Source organism: Balaenoptera physalus (genome assembly GCF_965194825.1).
Source record: "Balaenoptera physalus genome assembly, chromosome: 4".
Taxonomy (NCBI): Eukaryota; Metazoa; Chordata; class Mammalia; order Artiodactyla; family Balaenopteridae; genus Balaenoptera; species Balaenoptera physalus.
Genome location: NC_138891.1, coordinates 32,853,255 through 32,877,911, shown reverse-complemented (window position 1 = coordinate 32,877,911; position 24,657 = coordinate 32,853,255). Strand labels below are relative to the sequence as shown.

Sequence of the window (24,657 nt, the reverse complement as noted above, 5' to 3'; positions counted from 1 at the left end):
CTATCTTGGCCACCAGGTTTAAACGGTTCAGTTTTAACACTTTGATGTCCTAGTGACTAGCTTATGTTTTACCATCTAAGGGGACAGTATTGTTTTACAAAGGTGAATAAATATGCACTTGGGCATGATCTTCTCACGGGTGAACAAAATATTTATTTTTCTAATTAAGCTGAGGAAGAGAGGGGTGGAGAGGCGGGGAGAGAATGGTTATGGTAGAAGGAAAGATATGTGAAGATTAATTCATGTGCAATCCGCCCTGAGGGTGGGCGGAAAGAATCAGATCTGAGTAGGGCATGCTTTGTTGCTTGCAAATTTGCTAAAGGATATTGTAGTCTGGGAAGGCGAAGAAGAGGAAGGGACCCAGTATTCAGGAGAGAGTGTAGAGGGAAACTGAGTTTGAGCTAGGGCTGGGAGTGGAAGTCAAGTCCCAGATCACCATACCTAACTGCACTGTTTTTTGGGGGTTTTTTTAGTAACCATTTTTAAAATTGAAGTACAGTTAATTTACAATGTTGTGTTAGTTTCATGTGTACAGCCAAGTGATTCAGATATATAGATATAGATATAGATGTATATACACACACGCATACATATATATGTACTCTTTCTCAGATTCTTTTCCATGATAGGTTATTACAAGATATTGAGTATAGTTCCCTGTGCTATACAGTAGGTCTTTGTTGTTTATCTGTTTATCTACAGTAGTGTGTATATGTTAATCCCAAACTCCTAATTTCTCTCTCCCCCTCCACTCCTCCCCACTATCCCCTTTGGTAACCATAAGTTTGTTTTCTATGTCTGTGAGCCTGTTTCTGTTTTGTAAATAAGTTCATTTGTACCATTTTTTTAGATTCCACATATAAGTGATAGCATGTGATATTTGTCTTTCTCTGGCTGACCCTAACTGCACGGTTACACAATCCGTCTCAGGACCAGATAGTGAGGCCCCGCGCTGAAGGGCAGCCAGCACATTGCCAGCTACGGAGCCGCAGCAGGGTTGCCTGTGTGTGCCCCAGGACTCAGTTCAGCCCTACCCACCCCCTTCTGTTCTTCTCCATGAAGTCAATCCCAGGAAGGTCAGCAACCCAGGACTCCTGTGGTTCCTCCAGGATTGGAGGGTGGGGTCCTGGACACCTATGGGGGTAGGGGCAGCATGAAAGGAAACTGCTCCTGCTTGATGAAGGAGGGACCAGTCAAGACCAGCCCGAGCAAAAGCTCCCATGAGCTAAGGCAGGGCGGGACACAGGGGCTCTCTGACTGGCACTGACACACATCTGTTCGTGCACTGCACACGGAGTCCAAGGCTGATACCACACACCCTTCACTCAGGTGACCCTCCCAGCCAGTTCCAACTGGTGTGACAAACCAAGTACCAGACGGTGGGAGGAGCTGAAATCAGTGCTTCCCAGGAAAGCAAACAAACAGGTAAAAGACTTACGAAAACTTTGGCAGCGGAGACCTACATTTGACTTCTGGGAAGAAGGGTGACAGCTGGCAGAAAAATGGAGCAATCAGCTAGAGCAGTAGAGGACAATTCAAGGCCCTCTTTGTGGGGCAAGACTGCTTCCTTCTTTCTGCAGACTGGCCTCCAAAGCTTTGACCTTGTGCCTCTCAATTCACCTCCAAATTTCCAGGAGACGGATTCTGACTGGTCCAGATGTCTATTCCTAATCAATGTAGGCGAGAAAGGGTGGGTCACACAGTACAAATGTGGTAGCCACAGAGTTGATATCTGTGTGTATTGAAGGAATTTCTCAAAGAAAGTGCTGGGGGCTGGGCAGACACGCCAAAGGCGTATGTGTTACACTATAGTAGCACCTGCAGTAGTCATTTCACACTGTTGGCTCCGCGGGGCTCATTGTCTGGTTAATTGTCTTTTCCCGTGAAGCCCTGCCAACCCAGATTTCCCCAGGCAATTAACGTTTTCAAACCTGAAGATATCTTGTTGCTTTGGTCCCATCCTTAGAAACTCTTAAGACAATATCGAGTCTCCATTTGGTCATCCATTATTTTTAGCTGTCTCTGCCCACAGTCAGTGTTCAGATAAAGGTTTGATATGAAGCTAACATTTTGAATGAGAGACTAGTCTATGTTTTTAAGTAAGTCACTAATAAAAATGTATGTCTGTGTACACACTGCTATATTTAAAATAGATAACCAACAAGGACCTACTGTATAGTACAGGGAACTCTGCTCACTACTCTGTAATAACCTAAATAGGAAAAGAATTTGAAAAAGTGTAGACACGTGTATATGTATAGCTGAATCACTTTGCTGCACACCTGAAACTAACACAGCATTGTTAATCAACTATTCTCCAATATAAAATTAAAAAATTTTTAAATGTCTAAAATTTAGAATTAACACAACATTGTTAATCAACTATACTTCAATAAAAAATAAATATATTTAAAAAGAATATGGTAAATATGTGGAAAATATTAAAAATCACTCATTTTTAATAAGCGATGTTTATTATTTTTGCTTTAAGCAAAATAATGTATATAATAGTGTATTATGGAGTTTATAACAAATGTAGAAATAAAATATACAACAACAACAACAACAAAAATAAAATTTAGAGTTAGTCTAAATCTCTCCCTAGCTAGCATAGCTCCATAAGTCAACACTCCTTGTTTCTACAGATTTGACAAGATATAAATCCACCTAATTGTACTATCATTCAATTCTCCAAGTTGAGAATATTTTAGGAGACTTTGTGATCTGCCTGACTGAAAATTAAGCTATCCTACTACTTGGAACATCTTAACCAGAGAGGGGTAGGAAATCTAATAATTGTCCCAGTGTGTCTGAAAAGAAATGAGTTAATACGTAGAATAACAGCTGAAACAGAGTAAGCCCCGCTATGTATTACATTTTTGTTAATATTTTGTTAATATTATTTTGATGCAAATCATCAAGGAAATTGTCAGTATCTTAAGTGTCACACACCCACACAAAGGAAAACATTTATACAATAATAATAGTTGGTAATGACAGATTCAAACTACTCCGAAGTTTACCATCTCAATACACCTACCCCGGGTTATATCAACGAGGAAAATTATTACTATTTCCCTGTACTAGAATCTGGTTCATCTATTCTTATTAAAGGAGGTATCTCAGACTGTGTCTTCCTTCTGTAATAGCTTGGGCATCCTGCTGGGTTGAGGTTTAAAAATCAACCTAGCCTTGTAATGAGATACCAACAAGAAACCCAGAAATATCAGGGGTGTCACACATCTTATCTGACACAGGCAGCAACTTTCCTCCACTCCGGCTCTCCGGCTGTTCTGTATAAGAAGCCCAACTCTTATACTTATCCCACCATCATCACCAACCCTGATAATCCCACAATCACCACCAACCCTGAAAATCCCACCATCATCACCGGCCCTGAAAATCCCACCATCATCACCAGCCCTGAAAATCCCACCATCATCACCAGCCCTGAAAATCCCACACGGAATTCTCCCTCCAGTCCAAATCCACAGAGGCTTCATCTGTATTCTAAGAGAACTTTGTTTTCTTTTTCTTCCCTCCCCTCAACCCTTTTAATCCTCTAGTTCAAGCAATTAGCTCTACAAATATTAGCTGCAATCAAGGTCTAGCGCATGTGGTAATTTTCCCCCTAATAAATCAATCAATTCTTTCTGTGGAGTGGTTTCTTTTCCCCTTACAGTCATTAGAGAATGACAGTGCTACTTCAGGATCACCAGTAACTTGAATTAGTCAAGGAACGTCAATCAAATTTGCCAGATTTTGCTTTAAAGATAAGAAAAATGGGATAGATTCACAAAGGCCTCTTGTCTTAGAATAGGAAGCTTGATAAACCCTTGCTGAATCTCTCTTAGAGACGCCTTGGCGTATAATGATCCACTTGGAAGAAAATCGAAATCACTCTTACTAGTGACAAATCAGACAAAACCCAGAAACACTCACCAAATAATCTAAAAACTAATAATTGGAATAATCAACCATCCAGTATTTCTCAGCCGTGCAATGTTCTATAATACATAACAGGTTAGTACAGCAAATAAAGAGAGAGAAATAATCTAGCAAATGGACAAATTTTAATTCTATAACTTGTGAAAAAAATGTTTTGTAGTTAGAAGGGAATTAAACGATCATGTGGTCCATGCTTATCACTGTGCTTCTCAGAGCTGACTTTAGGGTTGGGATGGGGGCTCTTAGGGAATAAGGAGCGAGGGGGGTGCCCAGTGACAAAGCTCCTGGATCCCCACCTCTCCCAATATAAAAGCTCGATTTGTATCTCTTATTACACCCAAGAGTTCAGTTGAGGAAACGGTTTCTCCAGTTAAAAATAATTTGAGAATTGCCTATACATATAGCCAAGACCACTCTTTTCATAAATGACTAAAACAAATGCGAGAGAAATTAAAGAATTCTTAATTTAGTGACGGACCTAGAGCCAGACCCTGGAGCACATCTTTCTCCCCAGCTCTCTCTCCACACCCCACCATGCCGTGCTCCCTCTTACTCTCAGGGGACACATCAGGTGAGAATCTCTATGCCTTTGGATTGGAGCCTTTTTTTTTTTTTTGAATGGCCATAAGGAAAAACCAATGAAGCCAAATTAGCGTGAGAAGAGACACAAATACTATATTGGAAGTAAAAACATCGTCTGCAATTGTACTCCTTTCTCGATATTTTTTCCAGTCACACTGGGGAATTATATCATCATCCAGCACCGGAAAGGGGTCACTGAGGAGGCTGGAAAGGCTTCGTTCCCTTTTCTTATGTCACCAAATGTATTGCTATTAAGATTGAGAGAAGTAAAGAATACTTGGTGAAAACTTGCTGACATTAATGACTCACATTCTCGGAGAGGCTGCAAGGAAAATGGTGTCATCACTGTAATTCAAGACACTTAAGATGAAATTTCAAAAGAAGGCTGTCAGGCATAATGACTGCCAGGTTCTATTATATCATTCTCGGAGGGTGGATCACACACACTACTATGCAGCCTGTGGGTGGTTGATATTGAAGTTTGAAAGGGAGCTGCACAGAGAGGAGGGGAGATAGGCGCAGGACCCGAGGGGGACCCTTCACAACCGGGAGACATCACCGCTAACGTTCATGTGGTGACTTGCCGTAAAGCTATGATCCACGACCTGGTCTTTCATCTTGGAGAGGCTGAAACTTGACCTCATCGGGACAATTCGACAAGATGACGTGCTCTTGGTGCTGAACAGAATTCAGGAAAGTCTGAGCTGTAAGTGGTTGTGCCCGTTTATTAATTTATAATGAGAAACTTCCTCTCAAGTGACCAGATGGCCATGCCTGATACATTCCACCGCTGAGATATCTGCAAAGCCCAGTCAGTCATCAGAAGGCAGCCGTTTAGAATGGGGTCTGAACCCTGGCTCCGAACCTTGACTGCACAGTGCAATCACCTGGTGTGATTCGACATGAAGGCCATCCTCTAAAATCAAACAAATCTGAATTTCAGGGATTAGAACCCAGACATCAGCGGTTTTTAAAAAAATCTCCCCAAGTGATTCCAATGAGCAGCTGAGAACCACTGGCTTAGGGCAAAGAGACCAGCCAGGTCACCATGAGGTTTGAGGCCTCATTGTTTCCACATGGGGATCCATAATTGGTATGTCATAGACAAGTAGTTGTTTTTTTTTTTAACTGGGAACAGATAAAGTTTTGTCAGTTTTTTAGCTTGCCAAGTAAGATGTTAAAAATTCAACTACTATTATTCCATTAAAGAAAGGAAATCTTAACAAAAATTAGGAAAGACAAATTTCAGAATAAAAGGTGAACTTACTACGTTGTATTTATTTTTCTCGTGTTTCTACAGATCAGGGAAAACTTCACTAGAGACTGATGCAAACTTAAGAACTGACGTGATCTAATTGCTGTGCACACACATAGTCAGGGCTTTTCTTCTTGGACAGCTTTAGGTACATTTGGCTGGGTTTTGTTCATTAAACCAACATCCTATGCTGACTACCCTTCTCTCACCATGTCCTTTCTGTAGAGGTATTAGTTGTATTGGTTAAGGTGTAGGTGATTCCTGCTTCTAGGCTTGGAAGTGCTCTGTCTCCTCCAATTACAGAATATGTTGATTTAATTAACTTAGCTCTCCTTAGACATCTTAAAGTTTCTGTAATGGGTGTGGCATATGGACCCTCACATAACCACTTACTAGGGGCACTGGTGCCCCCTTGTTTTGCTAGTGGGCAATGATGGCAATTATTCTAAATCCAGTGGAGAATTCATTGGGAAGTCAAATGAGTTGTTTATTCTGTGTGTCAAGTTACATGAAATAAATAGGCTTACTTACATTGTAAACCTAATTTTGAGTGACTCTTCGGAATCTCGTGTGTGCGCCGTCCTGCGGCCATTGTTTATGTTCTCCCCTCCTCCCCTGAAGGGACATTGGCATTATTGAATTGGTTCTATACTTAGTTGTCTATCTCCAACAAGACAGCCTCTGGCAACCACTAAAAGAGGGTAGCCGTGCCAAGAAGTCCAAGAGTATACCTTAAAGTCCCCCCCAAAGCGCTATTAACCTAAGACTCATTTATGCTGCCAGTGGTGTGGAATCTTCACAGATTAATTTCTTCTAAGCTGCCATGCTTAAAAGTGGATCAAGAGACTAGAAGCTAGCGTAAACAGGTGCTTCTGACCAACTGGGAAAGTTCTATTTGCAGATGTCTGTGTTTCCCAGGCACCCAAGATGTATAACAGATGATGGGCTACCCTGCCGTGACTCCCAGCCCAACCCAACCCAAACTGAAGAGCTGGTCATCTCCTCAAGGTCAAGGGCTGCTACGAATAGCACATACATCTCAGAAGGCCTGGATTTGAATCCAGTTCCACTACTCTCTTGGGCAAGTTGTTTGCTCATTCTGAGCCTCAGTTTCCGTATCTATGAAATGGGGATATCATGGTGATCTTCTTCCTCATCACTTTATACACTAATCGTGAGAATTAGATAAATTAGGTAAAACACTTAGCAAGGTGCCAGATGTAATATAAGTTCTTACTAAAAGTTCACTTTGTAGGTCAGAGCCTAGCACAATAATGTGGCATAAATAGACATTCATTAAACACTTACACACACACACACAAACGAGTACTATATCTGTTTGCAGAAAGAGGAATCTCACTGGAAATGCAGTGAAAAAGCTGTCACTGAATTCTGAACTTTAGCTTTCAGATCTTGACAATTTAACCAAACTCACTTTGCTATTTAGTCTTGCTCACACCTTTGTCTCTTGTCTCTCTGGCCAATTACCTCTGTTGGGACCTGTGCTTTTCAGTGATGAATTCTTAGTGCCTTCCATCTGACTACAATCCATTATTTCCATGACAATGCCTTTGTCTTCTTTCCAGAGTCTGGTATTTCTCAGATCCAGAACCACATTCCCTTGCCATTGTCCCAAAGCAGTCAAATGTTTTAAAGGAAAACATTTAGAAATCTAGATATTTGCTCCTGCCTCTCCATATTTTTGTGTGCCAGGAAAAAACTGAATCAAACTCTCTATTGACACACTGGTTCTAAATCACTGATCTGGGAGAAAAGGAGTTAGGAGCCCTGGTTGTTGGTCTACGGTGCTTCAGATCCATACAGAATCCCCTTCAGTCCATTATTTTATCCTGCTACAATGAACATTTTCCAGAATCAATTAATTGCCAATATATATGTGTGTGTGTGTGTATACATATTCTTCCTACCTCTAATGACACTCCTCTTCTCTCCCCACCAAAAGCAAAAACAAAAATAAAAACACATCAATAAATGAACTTCTCAAGTTGCTGAAAATTTACCGTAGGAACCAAACCTGTTTCTGAAAGTTTCAACTCACCCAATCAGACAAAAGGCAGAGGAGAGGGGAGGCATTCATCAAGTTACACGGAGGACTCCATCTGTTATCTTAGACCTCTGTTACCAAGGGACACAGGAGGAGATACTTGAAGGCAGTTTGAAAGAGTTTTATTTTACAGATTCTTAGTCCAAAGATTTCAAATTAGAAGCAGCAGCAGAAAAGGAGAAAAAAACCAAGTGAGCGTGATGAAGCCACCTTCATCCTGGCATTCTGACATTTAACCTGGTGAGAAACGCCATCGATGGTGAAGTTGCCTTTTCAGCGGGGTTCTGTCTGTTCAGCTTCCATAATAAATGCAGTCAAAGGGGCAGTCACTTCTCATCGGTCACAGAGGTCTGGTTTGTGAACCTCACCCTCACAAGGGCCATTTCTCATCATGCCAAGCCAACAGAAGAAAGTCATTTTTTGCATGGCTGGGATGTTAAGCTTTGTGTGTGCCCTCGGAGCTGTGACAGCCCTGGGGACACCTTTGTGGATCAAAGCCACCTTCCTCTGCAAAACTGGGGCTCTGCTCGTCAACGCCTCGGGGCAGGAGCTGGACAAGTTCATGGGCGAGATGCAGTACGGGCTTTTCCATGGAGAGGGCGTGAGGCAATGCGGGCTGGGAGCAAGGCCCTTTCGGTTCTCATGTAAGTAACTACTGCATTTGAATTATTTAATACTTTAGGCAAACTCTTCCAAGTGTTGCAAGAAATTATTTTTAAGAGCCTGGCCCTGTCTATTGCAGGATTTTTTAAACAGGTATTTAAACTATTTGAAATACCTAGATCTCTTCTGAGCAGTTTCTTCTTCCTAGTTTTTATTATTTTGTTTTTATTATTTCATTCTTGCTATTTTTCTTATGACAACTTATAGTTCATGAGTTGCCAGGGAATTAAACTTTTTGAAAAGACAAGCAATTAAAATTCTTAAATATTAATATTTATGTAAGAAATTATGGGCTCCTTTTTTAAAAAGGAGGAACTTGTGCAACAGGAAAGCTGTAAGAGATGATCTTGGTTTTGTTCTTTAAAAAAGAACCAGTGTCATGGGCTCCTTAACCAACTCTAGCTGCTTTTCCCCCTTGCACAGAACTTTGTTTCCTGTCTACACCCTTATTTTCCCTCCTAGGAGCTTTGCTGTCGAAAAATATTCTTTTTTTTTTTTTTTTTCCTTACCCAATTTGGATCATTTGACTATAGAAATTTAAAATGATACACTGTGCTAACTGGGGAAGAATTAGAAGCCTATTTAGGATAGAAAATTTGCCACTGATTAACCTTCGAATCACGTACAGAATATGAGACAGATTTTCCTGTCGCGATATTTGTGAAATGGAAGTGTTACCTGTAGTATTTACAACCTGTTTATCTTAAGAAGAGAATTTTTAAAAAATTACCATGTGAATAGGCAACTCATTAAATGAAAATTAATAAAAAGTCATTTGTTATATCTCTCCTAGTGCACATTCAGAAATTATTATTATTTCAAAAGGGCTGGTTTGGAACAATCTTATGAAGACACAGCCAGTAAATTACTGCATAAATCACTCTTCAGGAAAGGAGGTTACCAACTGAGGCATTTAATATGAATTATTATTTTGCCTGGGTATTTTTTTTCTAGCATAGGTAGAAGGCTAAATTAATTGAATTTATTATTAACGTATGCAGTGTCTAATTAAATTTCAGTGCTGGCCTATTTATATTTCTGCAACATTCCTGACAATTTCTTATCAGTCATTGGATACCAGCCTTCAACTCACATAGGCTGTTAAGTGATATGAATTTGCATAGGGCTCCAGAAAATCCCCAAGAATTAGTCTTCAGCTTCTCAAGAAATTATCATCTACTAGATTTGATGAAGTGGATACCCACCCTTTTCACTGCATGGCTTTAGTTCATTAAGGTAATGGGGCTCTTAGAGTTGCTTAGCTTCCCTTAGGGGGGAAAAAAGAACAAAGCAGAATGTCAAGTGATTTGCAACTGTATTAAAAAACAAAAAAGGAAAAAAGATGAGTGAAACGATTTAACCATGAGTCATTGGCAGCTAAAGCGTGAATAAAGCTTCTCACAAATGAATTTAGACAAAAGCAGGGAGCCTACAGGGGATTTTTCTGGAGCCTTTGCATTTTGTACAGTGAAATGAAGATAAACTTTACTCATAGCACAGGACATGTTCCAAAACAATATGTTTTCTAAATACTTACTTCACAGTAAGCGCTATGCATAGCCTGTCTCATTTAATCCTCACAGGGCCACAGTCCTCTCTGGTCCAATGAAGGATTTTTTATGGCTGTGTCCTACGCCGGCTCTGTCTATAATGAAGTAGTTCTAATCAGGTGCCCCTTTGCTTTCTGTGAAGACTCCCAGAGCTGGTGGGGTTTAAACAATACCCTAGCCTATCTCACAGGATTGCATTAGTCCCCATGATACTCTGAACATTTTCCCCAGCCTAGTGAAGAAAATCTTGCATTGGACAGTGCAAATTTAGTTGGAGATTTACTCTGAATAAATTGGGCATTGACAGTGTCCTTATTCTAAATGAATTTTTGCTTGGTTCTGCTGTACAAGTTTATGTGTGTTATTTTTATGTGCAATGTATGTGTCACTCTGAAAACCCAGATGTATGGTACAACGTGAGGATGAAGAATGGACCAGAAAAATAGTTAGGCGATGCTGTCATATTTGTTCCTATTAAATGTTCCCTATTGACCATTCTATCTCTTTTAATTATAACAAAAATCTTCCCTGCCAGCAGGCACAATTATGCTGGGAAAACTTCTGCCTCGTTTACTCTGGCTGATTCTCATCCATTTATGGGTCAGCGATTCATCTTCTAGAGGTCATAGCCTTCATACCTAGCACACAATTTCATTCATTATAATGAAGGACTGTTTTTCTTTCTAGGCAACACAACTGGTCGGCTTAGTTTTTCCTGATACGTCACCTGTAAAATTTTAATGATGGTGTTTAAACTCTAAATGTAGTCATCAAGACAAAAAGGACCGGTTTCTGAGCGCAGGGTGTGTGGGTGGGTTTCTGTTTTGGTTTGAAACAGTGCGGCGCATCATCAAAATATGATACCCAAGAATCATATGGTATCAATCATTCCTAGATATGCTGATCTCTTCATTGCCAAGACAGTTCAATGAGCTGGGGAAAACATATGGAATATTTTTTTTGACATGTGAAAAATAAAATTTAACCAATCACGTATCACAGCTTGCAGCTTGAGTCATACTTTTTAAAGCATCTTGGACCTTATGATGGAAAATTTGTAAAATTTTCTTAGCAGAAATTTAGCTGACTTCACATTTTAGAGAAGCAGAGTTTCTTGACCAAATGAGGCATATGACCCAGATTGCAGAGGGAATGTTGAAACTACTTCGGTGAGCAAGCAGGTGGCTTCTCAAACATATTTTGGGGTAGAATAGTTGGGATTCAGGGTCTCTGCGACCAACACTGAGAGCTGGCACTCGATCTCCATGGTCTCCTGCAAGTGTGACTCCTGTCTCCTGCAGATCCCACCTGTTTCAGGTGATCTACCTGCATCTCTCCCGTCACCCTACCTACGCATGGCGGAGCTGCAGAGGTCTTTGACATACCACCTTCTAGTAACAATGCCTATCTCTCCCCGCCTCCTTAGTGCACCGCCTGTGTGGAAGCAGGCACGGTGTGGGCAGGAGGGACACCTATTGAGTTTGAGGAAGACTACCTGGTGGGAGGGAGGAGGCAAGGAAGCCACCTGTACTGTGTCACCCAGCATGCAGGGCCCCTCTGGCCTTTTAGCTCGGGGTGGGGGGTGGACTACTGTCTAGTCTCACTCACCCATTAAAACAATCCAGCTAATAGAGATGTTGTTCTCCTCCAATTGGGGGGAAAAAGTGATTAGTGGGATAGCAGAGCATAATGTTTAGGAAGCACTAGCATGAAGGGGAAAGCCAAATTCTCACAGTCAAATAACTGTTTCCTCCTTTATCCTTTCCAGACCTTAATGTTCACTCTGTTATTTCAAATCACCTTGTACTAAAAGTATTTGAGGATGTGTATTTCACTGCAAGGAGAACCGGAGCCCCAAGAAGGCAAGGGGCTGTGTATCCCTCAAACCATCCCGTTTCTCCCTCAAACCAGGACCTAGCATGATGCCTGTCACAAAGGGGTGCTTAGTAAACGTTTAAGCAATTTGCGATGCAGTTTGCCACTCACTGGAGGTTAGACTTGCAGCAAATCATGTCACTTTGTTGGTTTTCAGTTCTTGCATCTATAAAATGCGAGGTGAAACTAGGCTATTTCTAATGTCTCTTCCAGTTCAAACACTCTATGATCTATATAACAAGGGGCTGGCTGTCCTAGACAAGGCCCTTCCAGCTTTAAATTTGCATGTGACTCTTCTAGCTTCAGTTGCTTGAAACCCCCACTGACAGATTTTAGCCACCATCATTAGAAGCGGTGAGTTTTGTGTGCCTTTGCTCTTTCATTTTCAAAGCTCCTGATTTTTAAAGTGAAGTATTCTGAAATACCTACCATTTATTAGGACCCAGATGAATTTCATTATCAAAGTGAATGCTTCTTTTTTTCCCCCTGTCATAACCTTTTACTTTTTGTGTAGAAAATTACAGGTTAAAGAAGGAGAAAATGAAAAATGGGGAATTCTGGAATTCTAGGGAAATGGGTTAGTGGGTTCCAAACAGCAGGAATAGCCGTAAACACTCACGTAATTAAGAGAGGATTATTGAGAAAGCAAAAAAAGGGAGAAAATCAAAAGGCAGGGAGAGGCTGCCCTACTTCCTTCCGTTCTTTTCTTTCATTTTTCCTAGAAACTCTTCTTCCATTCTCACCGAAAAACTCCTCTTCCCTGAATCTGATTTCATAAACTGGTAACGGCAAGAAATGAGGAATGACTAGTATATTTAACACTCCACGGGTATTCTTTACCCAAAGGCAGAACTTAAGCAGAAATTATCCTCAAATTAGCGAGAAATATGGAAAAGGTGTTTTTGAGAAAAGGAACTTCTGGCTCTCCTTGGCTAGTACAGGACAAGAACGTTTATTTCTCTCTCCTCCCTAACGACTACCTCTAATATCCTTACCGGAAAAAAAATCCACAAAATCAGGCTTGACAACTGTAATTTTGCATCTACATGTACACACACACACATACACACACCTTCCTTCCCTTTAAATTACCCTCCACTCTAACAGCCAGTGAAGTCATTGACCTGGGCTTTCCTGAGAGATGAAGTAGAGGCTGACAAGGCTGTTTCTGAGGCTGTATGTGGCAGGACCTCAGTGGAACTTCCAGAACTTAACCCTGGAGTGTGAACTTTACCTGTTGGAGGACGACTCCTAAATCGTTCTCACAATTTGCTGCTCTGCCTTCTCTTTTAGTCTCTGAGGGTGACTCATCTTTCCCAAGGACTTTCAGACAATCCAAAAGAGAAAATTACTAATTTCAGCTGCCCATTTATTGGGCGTCTCACGGGTGCCAGGCATTCTGCAGATATGAACTCCAACCCTTACGTGGGAGGTGTTATGATACTACTTCTCTTGAACAAATATAGAAACTGGAAACTCAGAGAGGTCACAAAACCTTCCCAAAGTCACAGACCTAGTAGGTAGCAGACCTAGGATTGAAATTCTTGATCTGCTCATTCCTCTGCCACATTGTCTCCTTACAATATGCAAAGAAGGATGCAAAGAGTTGAGGAAAATGTAAGAGTAGGACTCAGTTTCACCACCTATTTAAAATATTATGTTGGGTTGGTGAGGACGTGGAGAAAAAGGAAGCCTTTGTGCACTGTTGGTGGGAATGTAAATTGGTATACCCACTACCCACTATACCATGGAGGTTCCTCAAAAAATTAAAAATAGAACTACCATACGATCCAGCAATTCCACACCGAGATATTTATCCAAGAAAGCAAGAACACTAATTCAAAGAGATATACAGCTTCCCTGGTGGCGCAGTGGTTGAGAGTCTGCCTGCCAATGCAGGGGACACGGGTTCGAGCCCTGGTCTGGGAAGATCCCACATGTCGCGGAGCAACTAGGCCCGTGAGCCACAACTACTGAGCCCGCGCGTCTGGAGCCTGTGCTCCCCAACAAGAGAGGCCGCGATAGTGAGAGGCCCGCGCACCGCGATGAAGAGTGGCCCCCGCTTGCCGCAACTAGAGAAAGCCCTCGCACAGAAACGAAGACCCAACACAGCCATAAATAAATAAATAAATAAATAAATAAAATTAAAAAAAAAAATTCTCCCTCCCAGGTTCATAAAAAAAAAAAAAAAATCCCTATGTTCATAGCAGCACCATTTATAACAGCCAAGATATAGAAACAAAGTATCCATCAACAGATGAATGGATAAAAAAGATACGTTTTATATATACAATGGAATATTACTCAGCCATAAAAAGAATGAAATCTTGCCACTTGTGACAATGTGGATCAAACTGGAGGGTGTTATACTTAGTAAAATGTCACACAGAGAAAGACAAATACCGTGTGTTTTCAATTATATGTGGTGAATTACAAAATACAAATATAAGAAAACAGAAACAGACCTACAGATACAGAGAACTAACTAGTGGTTAGCAGACGGGAGCTGGGTGGGGCAGGCAAAGTAGGGGAAGGGGATGAAGGGGTACAAATTCCCAGTTATAAAATAAATAGTTATAAGGATATAATATACAACACAGGAAATATAGTCAATATTTTATAACTTTGCAGTATAATCTATAAAAAGATCAGATGACTATGTTGTACACCTGAAATTAATATAATATTGTAAGTCAACTATACTTCAGTTTAAAAAAAAAAACCTCAAAGGTGAAAAACAATTATGTTGGTGCTTCACAAAAGCTAGTTCTCATATAACCGCGTGATGGTACTTGGCCTTAAGATTTGAATTCATTCATTTCCTCTTTATTTCACATTTCAGTGGCCCTGATATCTCAGCCCCTATCTTTGACCTTTGGAAAGTAAAACTGTCAAGCCAAGCCTGTTTAAGAATCTGGGTTGAGCAGGTCACATGGGTTACGTAATTATATTACCTTGATGTTGATAGTTTATGTTGAAGGCAGAGATATCTGACCGCACATGTGGTCAGCTGATTTAAAATCTCTGCCTACGAAAATCTACATGATATGATCTTCAAAGTTAGCTACTTGGACTACAATAAATGTTTCACCACAGCAATGATGAAAATGGCAGGCTCCTTCCTGAGGTGACATGAACAGTTTCAAAACAGAGGCAGGGATGAAAAAAAAAAAAAAAAGCAGGTACATTTGATTCACTACAAAAACTGATAATTTTTTTATGAGGAATCAATGGGATAGATGGGATAGAATGAGTATAAATCCAGATCTCTTTTTTCAAAAGATGAAAAATAACTCATTTTAATCTCTGGACTATATCAGGGTTTTCATAAAGCTAAAGGCATATTTCTTTTAAAAACAAAACTCATCTAAATTAAACAATGACAAATGTGCCTTTCGTCTAGTCATGCAGCTGGTCTATGTGCCTTTCGTCTAGTCAACCCAGGCTGGTTGTGGTGTGATGCTCTTTTATTACAGGTATGAGAGCACTGACGAATAGCTAACTGTACCTGGCAGACTAATTTATGCAGGATTCATATTTCCCTCCCTCTCGGCATGTTATAACTGTGGCAAAGCCATTCTTGGGAGTTATTACCCCAATATAATCATACCCCATGGATTCCAAGCAGTTAAATGGGTTCTGTTACCAGAGACACAGATGCACCAAAGCATCTGCCGCCCCTCAGCCACTGTGGGTGATTAAGACTCACTGATGGGGCTGCTTGCAATAGGCTGGAGTCAGGTAGATACAGTTCAGCTGAGAGAAATTCAGGCGCGGTACCAAGAAAACTGTATTATAAATGGTTCTATCATATCATCATGTCTCCTCCTTTTAAGTGCTGGGGTCATGGATTTCATTCTCCCTGACCACGTAGCCATCAGAAGCCTGGCTCAATACCTGGGTGTGCGACTAGGGGTGATATTAAAGGAGATGAATGCACTGAGTTTATGTCAGGGAATGTCTTTTACTGGATTTTCATAATGACTGGCTGCAGATGGGCTGAGGGGAAAGTCAGATCAAGAGCATTTCTGTAAGAAGAAAAGAAATCTTCCCCCTTATTCCCTTTCAAGAAAATGAATAGCTGAGCACCAAGGGGCCAAATACAACTTCTTTTTGAAACCTACCTTTTATGTGAAGGACAAGTTGAGAAGAAAAACAGGACCTCTGAAGCTACCATCACGGCTTTAATCTAGGAAGAAGTGGCGGCACCATGGCTAACATCATCACCAGAGGGGCTGCCTTCATTCTGAGAGCTTCACAGATGGTGTTACCTGCAGTTTACATCTAGCCAGATGAAGACGAATAGGGTCGATGCGACCTAAACCATTAGATCAGTGGTCTGTAACCCTGGCTGTGATTTAGAATCACCCGGGGAGTCTTGAAAACTACTGACGCCAAGGCTCCATCCCAGACCAACTGAATCAGGATCCCTGGAGGTGGGGCCTGAGCACTGGATAGTTTAGAAGCTCCCCAAGTGATTCCAATGTGTAGCCACGGTTGAGAACTATTGCGGTGGATGACGGCCAAAACAGGTAGAATCAGGTGAGGCCAAGAGCCAGAAGCCCTCAGTGTTAGGGCTGGGCAGGTCACCAGAAGGAGGGCGGTGAGGAGAAGCAGTAGTTAGTATTGTTTCCACACAGCTGGGAGGTTTTCTGGTCAAATTTGAGTTGGGATGCTTGCCTTCCATTCCTTTAGCTGCATATTTCTGTGAAGGGTCTCACACTTCATCCACACCCACCTGGCCTCGGAGGGAATGAGAGATCTGATTGATGGGTTTGCAGGAAGACGCTGAGCATACTTGGCTCCCAGCCCCAGCGGCTTCAAAGGCTTCCCCTCTTTCCAAATCTGCCCACCAGTTACCGGAGTCTGCTCTTCCCCTGGCCACGGTAAGGAGCCAGCTCTGCCCTGGATAGGGAGGCCCTCGGCTGTCCAGCCCTGCCTGTGGCCGGCAGGGAGTGGGGGGAGACTCCTAAGTCAGCGGAACTGGGGGGACGGCACATTCTCCAGCACTTTGTCAGAAATAAAGCTAATGTCTTGGCCTCCATCTACGTGTCTCCTGTGCAAGGGCTCTGCTCCTTCTAAGCGACTATCACGATTCCTCTTTAGAGGTGTGTCATCAGCCCAAGCATCATTTTAGACAACCATTACAGAGAATGTGCAAGCAATTGCACAAGGGAAACAGAAGCGAGACTGGGAACAGTAGATCAGACACTGAGGGGAGTGTGTGACAGGTAGCAAATAAGTGATTAGCTCTAAATCCAAAGTTCTTAGATTACGTACAGCAGTAGTCACCCACCAGGTCAGGAAAAAAAAAAACTCTGAGCTACGAGATAGTTTGCCTGACTTCCATGTAATCTAAGGGCTCCTCTGGGAGGATCTTAGGTCCTAATGTACAGATATGATCCCCACCTGTGGGCCAACTAACTCCTTCCCCTCCCAGTGATCAATCCTGAGACTTGAAAATGCCAGCAATCTCACTGCACTGAGTTCTTAAATCCACCACTCTTGGTGGAACTACAACTCTTCTGCCATTCTTGTCATGTTAAAAAATATTTAAGTGATTGCGTAAAATTTACAAAGAGCTCCCACATAAATGATCTCACTGTGTCTCTCAAAAATTCTGTGACTTATTTCTATTACCACCCACGTTTACAGGTACGGGAGCTGAGGTAGCAGAGACCCCCATGAGCAGTAAATGGAAAAACCAGATTAATCTCAGACTTCCCTAATTCCCAAAGCTATGCTTTTCCAAACCTGCCATATTGTCCTTTGGTTGATGCCTGGCTATTTTTCTCTCTTCCCACCAGCTCCCCGCCCTTCTTGCTTTGGTCATGTGTGATATTCTAACCACCTCATAGTCTTGGTTAGTGCCTAAACAGGTTTAGACTGGGTTTACTGATTCCTGTTTTAAGAATTGCAGGATGAAAGATACGACTGCTAGACTGGAATCAGTAAGAGATAAAAAGAGAACAAAGTTTCAGGATAAAATATAACAGAAGAACCCACGAGATAGAAATAAAATAAATTTTAAGGCAAGTGAAATGAAAGCCATACATTTATAGCAATCAAATAAAACATGGATTAATGGCAAGTAATAAAAGAACATACTTAGCAGTTAGTAAAAACAGTTTTTTTATCTTATTACTTTCCAATGATCTATTGAAAACAGTGTAACCTCACAGGCAAGACACAAATCCTTTGTAAGTTAGAGTATATGTGCCCACATCCCCCTCACGCCCCCCAAAAAGATCATTGGTGCTTATGTGCCCAAGTGTTCTTCTAGACTCTGAGGACACAAAGGGAATAAGAGAAACAACTAAGAATCTAGCAGAAGTGTTTTTAAATAACTGACCACTTATAAGAGCTGTACAGGTTCCTCAGTCAAGAAGGGCTAGGTTGTGTTTTAATAACAAATATGTCCAAATGTTATAGGTTTAAATCAACAAAGAATGGGAGTTCCCTGGTGGCCTAGTGGTTAGGATTCCAGGCTTTCACTGCCATGGCCCGGGTTCAATCCCTGGTCGGGGAACTGAGATCCCGCAGCTGCGCAGTGCGGCCAAAAAAAATCAACAAAGATTGATTTCTTGCTCACAGTACATATTTGTCAGAGATTAGCTATAGGTCTGTTTCAGGATGCAGCTACCATCCGGAATGTCACCAGTTGTTGCAACAAAGAGCTGTGGAGACTCTCACACTGGCAACTAAATTCTCCGACCCGGAACTGACACATGCCACTTCCACTTATATTTTCTTGGCCAAGGTTGTTACATGGGGCCTCCAAAGGGGCCAAAACGTGCAATCCTATCGTGAGAACAGAATGGGGAAGAACCAGAACTATGGATGGTGGAATAGCACCCTTTACCATCACCATGAACGTTTTCGTTCAGAAAGCTCAAAGAAGGAGAATTACTCTCTGTCTGGGCAAGGCACAGAGAAATCAGAGGAAAGGGAGGATTAGAGTTAGATTTCACTACATGGTATTGGAGAAGCCAATGTGAGCAAAGGAACAGCATGAGCCAAGGTATGAAGAGCCTACTGTGGCCAGAGTGCAGAGGTTGCATGAGAGACAGGAGGAGGAGGAGGAAGGTGAGGCTGGAGAGGAAGCAGGGACCACAATGTGAGGGGCTTTGCTGAACGGAAGCAGTTAACTTTATCCTGTGGCCATTGGGAGACCGTTTAAGGATGTTTAGCAGGTATGTGTCAGGACAGAAGATGGATTAGAAGACCAAAAGAGAGGTGGGTCAGAAGGCTCCTCCAAGATTTGGAGGTCCAAACCAAAGCACTGTTAGAGGTCTGGAAAGGTTAGCAAATATTTCCAAGATAATCAGAAGCAAAAATCAACAGGACTTGGTGACAGAGGATGAACCCCAGATTTCCTCTGGAGGGATGGTTGTGATCATTCACCAAGCTAAATACAGAAGGGGAAAATTTAGAGAGAAGATGAAATTACTTTTGGTCATGTTTAACGAGGTTCACTTATGGGCCAGCAACAAGAGACGTCCACAGACGTTACGCAGATCCGGAGGTCATGAGCGAGGCTGGGGCGGAGGCACAGTGCTGGGAATTGGCAGATGGGGGGTGGTAGTTGGAGCTACAGCTGAAGAGGAGGCTAACCAGAGAGGGGAATCGAATGAGAAGGCAAAAGGAGATGTGTTCTAGAAAACACCAATATTTCCGGGTAGAGGAGGAGGGACTTGCGAAGGAGACTGAGAGGGGATGGCCAGTGAGCTGGGAGGGAACTGTGGGAGGAGCAACCTTCAACCAGGAAGCAATGGTCAACAGTCCTGACCACCACAGAGGCATCGCATGAGAGACAACGAAGACAGCCCTGTGGCTCTTATAGACGATCATGGGGGACATTTGCTAAAGCAGTCTTGATGGAGTGGTCCTCCTTTAAGAAGGGAGGTCCTTGCAGGAGCCGAGGAGGGAATGAAATGTAAGGACCCAAAGAAAGACTGAGGTCAGGGAGTAGTTAGAAGAGTCCTAAGGCCAGGCTAGGGGTGTGTGTGTGTGTGTGTGTGTGTGTGTGTGTGTGTGTGTGTGTGTATACAATGGGAGAATCTTGAGTATGATTCTATGCTGAGGGGATAGACCAGTAGGGAGGAAAAAGCTGAAGGCAGATAGGACACGTAGATAATTAATGGATTTAGGAAGGACCCTGTGAAGCAAAAAAGGGTCTGAGAGCACAGGGAGGAGGCCAAGCCTTGGAAAGGAGAAAAAATTTTTTCATTAAGAATGGAGGGAAGGTTGGCCTGGACCAAGAAGAAGGGTGGCCCTGGGGTACTGAAAAGTTGAGGGAATTCCTCTGATAGCCTCTGCTTTCTCTGTGAAATGGAACACTTCGGTTCTCTAGATATTTTCGAGCCTTTTGTAGGCCAGGCAGACAAGACTAAGGGAAATGGAGTGGCGATGTGACAGGTGCTTAAAAGCGGGGGGAGGTTTGGAATATCTGACGAGGGACAGAAGAGGGAAAGACTGGAAAAGGCTTTGCAGAAATGGGGGTGCCACAGATCAGAGGCTCAAGGAGAGTGGGAGTCCAGAGGCAAGACATACAGCCCAAGGAATAGAGCCCCCCCCAACCCCGGCCAAATGACAGCAGGAGGGTAAATTTCCTAAAGAGAGCATCCCCTGTGACTGCGTTTTCACTCCCAGTCATTAACTTGTGACTTACTCAGCTCTGTTTCATAATAGTAGACTGTAGTCATGAGGGTACCACAGCCTTCCTCTGTGCTGAGCGAGCTATGTGATGTGGGTTCCCTTTCTCTCCTCTCCCTCCTGTGACTTGGCTGCCTTCTATTCTATTGGTAGAGTCAGTCCAATGACTAGTTTCTTCTAGCTCTGTTTCTGACTCGATATCTTGTCAGAAATCTCCGCTTTCCAGACTTCACAGAGGGGAAATTGAGCTTTGAACCAGGAGTTTAACATATATGTTACAGACTCTAACTCACCATCTTTAGGTTCCCTCGACCTTTACATATCGAGATAGCATTCTCTTAGAAAGCAGGCTGGCCCAAGTAATTCCTTTCCTGGGAATTCATCCAGAAAGGTTATTCCTGCTCATCACCCACCCTCATGATAAGAAAGAAAAAGGTATGTGCTTGAAAATGTTCATGGAAGCATTAGCTATAACACTGAAATAATAGAAGGCTACCTAATGGACAGTACCGCATCAGTTTGATGGAAAATCCATGTAGTTATCTAAATGGTAGTTATGAAGACAATCTGTGTGACATGGGAAATGCTTATAGTCTGAGTAAAAAGAACAGAATGTGACCTTGAAACTTCATTGTGATTATAGTAATGTATGAAATAAATAGTAAGATGGACAAAGATTTGAAAGGAACAAAAATAAAGGAAAAGCTTGCTTTTAATGTTGGTGAGGTTGTGGGTGAAATTTGTACCTTAATTTCCATTTCACTGTTATAATGTTGTTCAGTTATAAGATCCCTCCATAAACAGCTGGACCTTTGCTCAAACTAACAGAAATATGGAGAGAGCAAGTCCATCTTCCCCCATCCTCCTGCCCTGCTAACAAAAAAGAGCTGTGTCATGTTCAAGTCTGAGATGGATTCTTTCACAAATCCCGAACTTTAAACCTTGTTATTAAACAGCCATCAGTTTCCATCTAACATGTTGACAATCTCCCAAGTATGTTGGATTAAAATTTTTCTTTTAATAAAGAGATTTGAAATTCCATTCCAGTTGCCAGCCAGGTCTTTCAACTTCTTAAAAGGAAAAAAAAAAAAAACCCACACTGGCTCCTATCATCCCTTTGGCAACTATTCTATTTTATTACTGCATTGTCCCAGATTCTCTCCAAAAACTCAATTCAGCTTCTATTACCACCAACCCCAGAAACAGCTTATATCAAGGTCACCAGTGACTGCCTGACTCAAAGGACAAATTCTGGTTCTCAACCAGAAACTCCCATCACACTTCAAACTGCCAACCCTCTTCTTCTCCTTTGGCCCTGACGTCGCTATCTGTATGGTCCTCTCCTCTCCTTCCTTCCCTCCTCACCGAAGTGGCACTAACTCCTTTCCATCAGAATCACTGGCTTCCACCAGGAATCCCCAAACCTGCTAACCAGACTCCATCCCTGCATCCTACTCCAAGCAAAACGTATCCATCCAACACATCTGTGTCCAGCAGCTGCATTACGCCTTCTCCACAGCAGCAGAACCCCCTAAGGAGGTGAAAATTGATTCTTGGGGGCAAGAAAATATCCCTTACTCCTTAGAAAGTATGTATTATATGTGTATAAAGTACACATACAAATACAATACAGAAACCAATATACAATATATCTGTGGTATTAAAATTTCATGCATGGGGGGTGATTAGGAGGAATGTCTAAAAAGACTCCTTGGGTGAGGAGCAACAGTGAAAACAAAAGGTTGAGAAATACTGCTTTGCCAGCATTCTTAGGCGCTAGGAATACAGCAGTGGATGAAACAGACCAATGCACCTGTCCTCATGTTACAGGGGAAACAAAGAAACAAATAAGTAAAAATATACCACTTATCAAACGGTGATAATTACTATGGAGAAAAAGAAAAACAACACAAGGTGTTGGGAGTTCGGGGGTGGCGGGGGTGACTGGGCAGGGGGTTGCAACTTTAAATAAAGGAGGCCTCCCTGACAAAGTGGCGTCTAAGTAAATACATGGAGGTAAAGGAGCAAGCCATGAGTTATCTAGGGAAATATACAGGCTGAGGGAACAGTATGTGCAAAGGTCCTGAAGTAGCAGTGTTCCCGGCTCGTTTGACGTACAGTAAGGAGACTAGTGGCTGGAGCACACCAAGCAAGGAAACAGGTAGTAGATGAAGTCAGAGGTCTGACAAGAAGTCCAATCATGTACTGCCTAGTAGGCCACTGTATTGACTTGGCTTATACTCTGGGTGAGATTAGAATTTTCTAGAAGGGTTTGAGCAGGGGACTGAAATAACCCCATTCACTTTTAAAAGATTCCACTGGCTATTGGGTTGACAGCAGATGGCAGGATGGAGGGGTGGAAACAGGGAGACCAGTTAGGAAGCCCTTGCAGTCCTCCAAGTGAGAGATGGTGTTGGCTTAGACCAGTTGGAGCAGTGAAGACAGGGAGATGTGGTCAGGCTCTGAAGGTGGTGCCAGGAGGTTTTCCTGATGGATTAAACATGAAATGTAGGAGTTACAGAAGAATCAAGGATGAGGCCAAGGAAGAATCGGACTGCCAGCAACCGAAGGCTTGCAAAGGGAGAAGGCTAAAGGAAGCAAGGGTGAGAAGAGGAGATTATGAGTTCAGTTTGGGACACCTTGAGATGCCTATTCAATATCCCAGTCAAGATGTTCAATAGGTAATTGGAGGACATGCAAGGGTGGAATTCAGGGAGAAGTCTGGGCTGGAAACATCTGCTTGCGAGTACTTCCAGTTAAAGCCATGATACTGCATAGAGCACCAGGGGAGTACGGGAAGAGGGAGAAGAGGTCAAGGAACTGAGTTGTCCCCTGGATGGCTCAGGAGATGAGGTGAACCAACAAAGTAGTTCAAGATGGTAGCCAGGGAGGTAGCAAACCCAGGAGAGTGCAGTTCCTGCAAGCCAGGGGGAAGAAAGCGTTTCCAGGAGGAGGGAGTGAGCCGCTGTGTCAAACGTAGACCAGGTAAGATGAGGAGAAACATGGACCATTGCGTTTGGCAGCTTGAAACTCTCTGGTGCCCTGGGAAAGGTAGCATTAGTGCAGTGGGTTCAAGAGAGAAAGTGGAGAGAGGAATGACATGCTGAGAGTGTAGGCAACTCCCTGAGAGCTTTTGCTGTAAGGGAAACTGAGAAAGGGGGTAATAGCTGGAGAAGGACTTAAGTGAGATTTTTTAAAAAAATATTTATTTATTGATTTATTTTTGGCTGCATTGGGTCTTAGTTGTGGTGCGAGGGCCTTAGTTGCCCCGCAGCACGTGGGATCTTAGTTCCCCCACCAGGGATCGAACTCTCATCCCCTGAATTGGAAGGCAGATTCTTTACCACTGGACCACCAGGGAAGTCCCAGATTTTTTGTTTTAAGATGAGAAAATGATAGCATGTCTGTGTGATGATGGAACTGATCCAACAGACGGGGAAAATTGATGCAGTGGCAGAGAGAGGAGAGGATTCCTCAGCAGTGTCTTTGAGGAAGTGGGAAGGGGTGGATTGTGGTGGAATTGGCCTTAGGGGCGCACCACAGCAGACCTCTACTGAACACCTACCATGAGCTAGGTTCTCCATACGCCGATGCCATTGAATCCTCACAGATGTGAGAGAAAGGTGGGACTAGTCTTATTTTTCAGATAAGGAAATCAAGGTTTAGGGAGTTCAGAGAGTTAGAAAAGAAGCTGAAACATGAACTTCCTTTGTCAAATTTCAAATGCCCGGTCATTTCCCAGGCTGCCCCATGGAAAACTCTCATTTTACAGAGAGAAAGAGGGACCAGTTAACTTGCTCAGGGTCCCATAGTGGACCAGAACCTGGGCGTCTGACTCTTGGCCCAGTGATCCTTTTCTTCTCGCTAACTAAGCTCTTCCTTCCTCCATGCCAAATGGTCACCTTTGCTGAGGCTATCACTCACGTCTGGAGGACCCTGCTCATTCTAGACCTTGTTCCTCCTGCTGTTTTCTGTTTTCAGTGAGGCTTATAGAGGTATAACTACATACAATACACCTCGTCCTTTTTAGGCGTACAGACCTCTGAATTTTGACTGATGCATAC

At 42.5% G+C, this 24,657-nt stretch overlaps 1 protein-coding gene across 1 annotated transcript in view; it reads left to right on the top strand.

Annotated features, from left to right (window-relative positions):
* The first annotated feature begins 3,408 nt into the window (after window positions 1-3,408).
* The window catches only part of CLRN1 (clarin 1), a 44,994-nt gene continuing 23,745 nt past the window's right edge, over window positions 3,409-24,657 (top strand). Inside the window, exon 1 of the mRNA XM_082459474.1 lies at window positions 3,409-8,494. Within this exon, the coding sequence (XP_082315600.1) occupies window positions 8,242-8,494 (253 nt within the window). The 5' untranslated portion in view covers window positions 3,409-8,241. The remainder of the gene's footprint in view (window positions 8,495-24,657) is intronic.